General features: G+C 36.6%; 1 protein-coding gene across 1 annotated transcript in view; it reads right to left on the bottom strand.

Moving 5' to 3' along the window:
• Positions 1–2,754: 2,754 nt before the first annotated feature.
• Positions 2,755–7,387, bottom strand: part of Atf6 (bZIP_ATF6 domain-containing protein ATf6) — an 18,666-nt gene continuing 14,033 nt past the window's right edge. The window contains exon 3 of the mRNA XM_017622662.1: positions 2,755–5,077. Within this exon, the coding sequence (XP_017478151.1) occupies positions 3,644–5,077 (1,434 nt within the window). The 3' untranslated portion in view covers positions 2,755–3,643. The remainder of the gene's footprint in view (positions 5,078–7,387) is intronic.

Here is a 7,387-nt window from a genome sequence, read left to right as displayed (position 1 = left end):
CTTTTATATATTCAAACTCCCTCAACCACCAGAGGCAGTCTCGATTGTCTCTTATGCTGATGATTGTTCGATAATGGCGTCTGGGAATGGAATTGATGACGTGTGCTCTAATGTAAACGGTTACCTCTCCGAGCTTTCTCGCTTCTTCACTGCAAGGAGCCTAACCCTCTCCCCTCCAAAATCCTCAGCAACACGTTTCACCACTTGGACGGAGGAGGTCAGACTGCATTGACAGTGAAAACCCCGAAAATCCTTGGAGTTACCTTCGACAGTCTGCTCTCCTTTTCGGCACACAACCGCAATAAATCAATAAAGTACAGAGCTGCAACAAGGTCCTCAAGTCGCTAGCCAGCAGCGCCTGGGGCAAAGACAAGGAAACGTTGCTGGCTTCATGCATGGCAATTGGCCGGCCGGTTCTAAACTACGCAGCCAGTGTGGTCGCCGGGGACCAGTAAGACGCAGTGGATGAAGCTACAGACAACACAAAATACAGCACTCCGGATCGTGGCCGGATGTCTTCTGATATCACCAGATGTGTAGGAGATACAACGAGGCGCTAATGCTCCCCATTAGAGAGCACAACTCAATGGTTTGCAAGCAATTCTTAGTAGGGAGCTACAGACGTGGCCACCCAAACAGGCATTTGCTTGCAGAGGAGCCCTCGCCAAGGTACGAACAGACGGGCAAAGTTCAGAGGTTCATAAAGAAACCTCTGGACCCGACAGCGTATCGACAGGTCTTGAGCGACATTCACCGGGAATCAGTCTCAAGTTACGTAGACTCCAGACCTGTGAATGCTGTTCTGGGAACACAACCACCTGACATGGACGAGACAGAGCTTCGTCTGCCTCGGGAGACTCGGACCACAATAGCCCAACTTCACTCTGGCTACTGCAGCAGGTTGAACTCGTACCTGAGCAGACTGGATGCAGATGTGCCCTATGAGTGCCCGGCTGCGGAGAGACACCTCACGAATCGAGACATCCCTTCGCATGCTCACTAAACTCAACTCAACTAACGCCTCTCTCCCTATGGACGGGCCTTATAGAGGCTGGGCGCTTCTTGGGCCTCCCGTCAGTTGACGAGAGCGATTGAGGGATTGGCCGATCTGGGCGGGGTTGTTGTAGCCGCTATAACAACAAAAACAAACTGCACATGACGAAAGGGAAATAACCGGAAATATAAGAATACGAATGCTCTGACTTTGACATGTCGTACGCGTGGATGATGACGCTGGGACGAAAAGATCCGTCGCCTCGGCACGCCTGGGTGGATAACGAAAGCAAGGTGTTGACTCCGAGCACAATGGAAGGACCTGTCTACAACTTGAGATGAAGAACTGGGCCTATTCTGTGAAGGAGAAAAGAAATTGGAGCAGAAGTTTTGGTCGCGGCCCTATCACAGAAACTGTTGTAGTTCCAAATATAAATTAATTTAAAAATAACACTCATTACTATGTTGTTTTTGTAAATGTGGTGTTTATTAAATCATAATCAAATAATTGATTTACGTATGTTTACAGCGCATAATATATTCTGAAATTAAATTGCTATACATATACTTATGCCGGATTTCCACCAGGCATTAAATGGCAAAAATGACAAATGACAAAGTCGGGCATTAAAAAAAAAACGTGTAATTACATTAAAAAAAATTGCCATTAAGTTGATTTTCGCATGGCATTTTTTTAAAAGGCATATATTTTTTGCCATTTCAATGCCTAGTGGAAATTCGGCATTACATAGATAGCTATTGTACATACATACATACTAGGAATATTCTTGGCATATAATCCCGGGATTTTTGGGATTTGTAATTTGTACCGATAGCAATAATAGAAACTCCTTTTCTTGACCAGTATTGGCTATATTTCTTTTTTTATTTAATAATTAATCTTTTTTTATAAATGTCTAGTTCGTAATACATATAACACCGCGCGACAGTAAATTTTAAACACAAATTTCAATATATTCGCGAAAGCCTGGGCCAAATATAGTAAAATTGGGTTTGTAGTTTTTTACTCTGACGTCAGTAATTCAAAAATGATTTTAAAAATTCAGAGAAATGTGCTTAGAGAAGAAGTATGGGTATAAAATTAATGGGGAAATCCAGTAGAATTTAAACAGATTAAAGTTTCTGGTGAAGAAGGGCTGGTAAATATTGAAAACGTCATTCTAAAATTTTATCCTTGAAATTTCGCAATATTTGTTTGCGAAAAAATTATATGTTAAAGGCTTATATAAACTCGATGACATCCTCGAATTTCGTTCTTCTAACTTTGTCAGCTTAAAAATTACCTATTCGTCCTTGTGAATCCCAAAAATTTGAATTTTTTACATTCTAAAGAAATTTTTTATTGCATTTGTTACCCATATTTTTATTCTACATTGCATTGAATTTTTTTTTAACAAATTTTGGAATTAATCTTATCTTTGATTATCCTGCCGTCAGAGAGAAAAAATAAAAACGCCACTTTAAATAAAAAAGTAGGTTTCAAACCCATTTATTTATTATTTATTTCATGGTAGGAGAGCTTCTCAAACAATATAGAAGCAATTTTTTCCATTAAAGTGGTTGAAAAGTAATAAATATCTAAATCCCGGGACTAATCCCGGGATCTCGGGATTGTGACAACGCCATCCAGAATATCCCGGGATCGGAAAAAGCCGAAAAATTAACATCCCTAATACATAGATATGTACGTACGACATAACATATATATTTAACGTTAAAGGAAATTATTCATATATAAAAATAGGAAGGCAAATGGTACAATTGCGCAAGCAACACGTTGCAATAAATGAAAAGAACGGCAAAAACCGATTTATATAATCCATTATTTACAAAGCTCGAGCTTCTTAAATACTAAAAATAAAATATTTAACCAATCTGCAATTGTTGCAGCGTTAAAAAGAGGGCATGTGTATGTAATAATTAATACATATTTATTAGAAACTTAGCAAACCTTAAAATGAAGTAAAGATTTTATGAAACTATTCGTCATCTTTGTTATTCATGGGATTTTGAAGTCGGTAACATTTACGAAATGATTTTATTAGTTTATCAATTTTAAAATTGGTTTGATTACATTCAAAGTAAAATTTCGTTCCCACGTAACCGGAACGGCCCAAATATATGACTGGCCAAGCACTGTTAACAAGCAGCATCCCCGAAACTCTTTGGGGAATTCTTATATCGAAATGTTTTTGGATAACTTAAATTTTCTATTCACTTAATGAATCCACGTAAGTATACGGCAAAACTGATATCTTCCAAACAATTTTAATGCAGTTATTGTTTTCCTTACAAATATCCTGATTTCAAACCTACGATTTTCTTAACATGCTTCTATATAATAATAAATATCCTGAATCATTCACAGGTTATCCGTTTAGGATTACCCAGCTCCTGTCATTAGAAGTAGCAGTGGACTTAATTAGTTTTACACTTATTGCTAAATAAAAAGATTAGTCATTACATTCACACTCATATGAGTATATAGATTTATATGTAAATGCTAAAAGCATAGCTTTTTGAGCAATGTATTCGCTAATATTTGAATATTTTGTATGTATTTACCACACTAACAGAGTAGTTATAGCATACACATATTAAAATTTTGGACAATATCATTACTAAGTCATCATATTTTATTAAGAACATTGGAAAAAATTGTCGAATTATTTTCAGCATTGGCCGTGATACTCTCAATGCTTTCATTACTACCCAACCTCACAAGCGTTGGCTTTTTCTTCATTGCGGCTGCAGCAGCTGCTGAACGGGGCCCCATCATGTAATAAGTCTTTGGTGCTGACTTTTGTTTGGGCATCTCTGGCATCGAAGGTTTTTCTCTTCGCTGCTCTTCTCTCGACCGAGTTTCATTATTTACTACATCATTTGGATTAGGGGTTGCTGGAAAATTGTCATTCCCGAATTTTTGTGGGCGTAATTTTTCCGGTATCATAAACGATTTGAGCTCCAGCTCAGTAGTATTTACAACTTCGCAATCAATTTGCATTAATATTATATCGCCATTGATAGAGGGATCGCCAGCAGGCAGCATTAACGACATTTTTGGGCGTGCGCTCTTGTTGTAGGCTGATGCTGGCAACAGTATGTGATCCATGTTAAAAGACAAGACATAAAATGTATCATCTTGCCTTTTTATGCCCTTAAACAGACGCAAATACTCTTCATTAATTTTTGGCTTAAAGATATCCAAAGAGTTGTTTCCGCTTTCAGATTCATCGCTTCCATCAAGCATATTTTCATGGGCCCCTTCCAATTTAGGTTGCTTGCTTTGAACCAATGATGGCGTCATTATTACTCTACGTTTCATTTTTGTCGACGGCAAAGCCTCTTGCAGAGGGAGTTGCAATGGTTTCCTTTCATAATAATCAGATGCAAATTTTCTAAACCGAAGAGAATTATCCAAGACGTTGTCATGTTTTTTATATAAGCTCAAGTTCAAGTAATCATTTACATCTATCCACTTATGTAAATTGCTATGCAAACGTTGATTTTCCGTGTAATTTGAGCTGCTAGTACATTTATTTGAACTGGATGTCAGTGGCATTTTCCTAGACGTTATATTATGATTTTCTTCACTTGTCGCTGCTGTCTTAGAGCGATTAACTGGGTGTAAGAAATGCAGTGGCGGTACGTCCATCTCTGCTTCTCGTTTGGTGTTATTCATTTTCTGTTTGAATTCATTTTCTGTTTCGGCCCAAAGCAGACGCCGACCTGTAGCAGCCGGCTCGTCTGCAGAAGCTGCACCCGACTCAATAGAACTCTCAATTGTATTTTTGTTCATATAATTCTGAAAATTACCCACATTCATTGATACCATAAAAGCCATTGCAAAAAGAATAGCTATGTTCTTTTTCACATTAGCGGCTGTCATTCGTTGTTTTATACTTTTTAAGGTTGGTTTGGGGGCAATTTTCACATGTTGATCGCTGCAGCATATCTTTGCATTGAAATCTAATGTGTTCAAAACGAATTCACTGATGTTGCTGTTTTTACATTGGCAGGATTGAGCCAAAGCTACTAACTGAGAGCGAAGCGATGAATTCTCCTAAAATATATATTAGCAATTAGAATGTTTTGATACTTCAATAATTATGGGTTAATTACAAAAAATATTTATCTAATAAGGGGTGCTCTATATAGAACTTTTTTTTTTGTAATTTTAAATAAAACACGCAAAAACAGAACTGGATGTCCTGAATATTTTTTATTGCCCGAAAGAACCATCTCTGATAACCATAACATAAAAAGATTGAGCTCTACCTTACCATGGACGGATTATTTTTGCCTGAAATTAAAGTCCGCGATGTATGCAACATTTGGTTTCAGCAAGTTATGGTGTGATATCATACCTCTAGATTTTTTTTCTGTGGGGTTATGTGAAGTAAAAATTCTTCGTCAATAAGCTAGATATGATTCAAAAACTGGGAAGCCAACATTACTCGCGTAATTCGCGCATTGCCGGAAAGTGTGATTGAAAACCGGACCATTTGAATGGAACGAGTAACATTTAATTGAAATTATTCTTAAAAAGTAAATGTCAGAGATTGTTCTTTCGGGGTATAATGAAGATTCCGATATCCAGTTGCGTTTTAAGAGTTTTATTTAAAATTAAAAAACAAAGGTTACGATGGATCACCCTATATTAGATACAACGATTACATTACCAATTTTTTAAAACGATGTTATAGCTACATATCAGGGACGTGAAATTTTCCACAAATGTTTGATCCGAACCGAAAACCGAACCAGTTTTTATAAAGGTTTAAAGGTTCGTTCCAACCAATTTTCAATAGATATGTTTACCCGTTTTTTTCTTTTTGTTAAATATGGTAATAAGTACATACCATGTTCATCTCATTTGACAGGCACTAGACACTGAACCTTGCTCGTTGTAGCACTTACTATTTTACACTTAAACTTGCGCGTTATTTTTTTTTATACCCGAGCGCACTTCTGCACCAGGGTATTATAACTTTGTTCACATAACCGTTGTTTGTAACAGACAAAATGAATCGAGATAGATATAGACAAATATATACATAAATGTTCAGAATCAAAAAAGAAATCGATTAATCGGTGACTGTATGTCCGTCTGTCTTAACGAAACTTGGTATGTGAACTTCTTTTCAGCGTAGGACGGGTGGTATTGAAAATAGACTATGGATAACCACCCCTACCACGCATATAACGGTAGTTTTCAGAAATATGAAAAATGCGATATTTTGGTAACTACTTAAACCTTTTCACTCAAAATTGATATTTATAATGATTTCTAGACGAAAAATAAGAATAATATAAATTTTTTGGAAAATGGGCGTAGCCACGCCCACTTATGATTACATGTGTATATTCTGGTAACCGCTTCACCAATTTCTCCCAAACTTGGCACAGTTGTTGGCCTTGGTACAACATACCAAATGAATTAAAATTTTCAAAATCGGATAATAACCACGCCCACATCCCATATAAATATAATTTAGAGAAATACAAAATCTTCGATAAGTGAGTAAATACCGAAGCTAATTTATTCAAAATTTATGTTTGCANAGAAATGCTTGAAACTTCAATATTTCAAAATTTAAGGACGCTAGTTTACTCAAAATTGATACTAACAACAATCCCTTGAAAATAAGTAACATTATTTGGAATTTTGGAAAATGGCCGCGTACCGCCCACATATGACTATAAAACTTTAGCTCATTATGTCGAACTGAACGTTCTATCGAAGATGTTTAAAATAGGGGTAAAACCACCCCTGCTTACCATGTAGCGGTAGTTTTCGGAAAGGTGAAAAACTATATTTAGACATTCTTACTTGTTTGATTTCCGAACCGTTTTACTGAACCGAAACCCCGGTTCAAAGATCAAAAAACCGCTTTGTCGAACCAATCCAAAATACAGGCACCCTGAAATTGCGCATATGGAAACTGTGCATACGGAAAAAACCGAAATAATTTCCCTCTTTTTCTACTACCCTAAAATACATGGCCGCAATTGGCATGCAGAAAAAGTGAGGTTATGTAAGTGATAGAGGTGCAAAACTATCGATAGTCAGGCCATCAATAGTTTTCGATATTATTTTCAAAACTATCGATATATCGTCGATAGTATCGTATTTATATGGTTTTGGCTCAATTTTCGTATGAAGATTTCCTTAGGAATATATTCCGAAATTACGTTTCGATAACTTTGTAAACTGCTGACACTTTTTTAATTGTTTAACCGTTAAGTTAGAAGTAAAGTTATTGAAAATTTAAATTGAATTGAAATGGAATAAAATTGGGCGTACTGAAATTTTATATTTGTGGTATTCGATATCCTCCGTCATATATAAGGCATTCATTAAGTAAATTTC

Source organism: Rhagoletis zephyria, unplaced genomic scaffold (genome assembly GCF_001687245.7).
Source record: "Rhagoletis zephyria isolate East Lansing unplaced genomic scaffold, Rhagoletis_zephyria_1.1 Rzeph_scaffold_02884, whole genome shotgun sequence".
Classification (NCBI taxonomy): domain Eukaryota; kingdom Metazoa; phylum Arthropoda; class Insecta; order Diptera; family Tephritidae; genus Rhagoletis; species Rhagoletis zephyria.
This window is presented reverse-complemented; position numbering and strand designations above follow the sequence as displayed.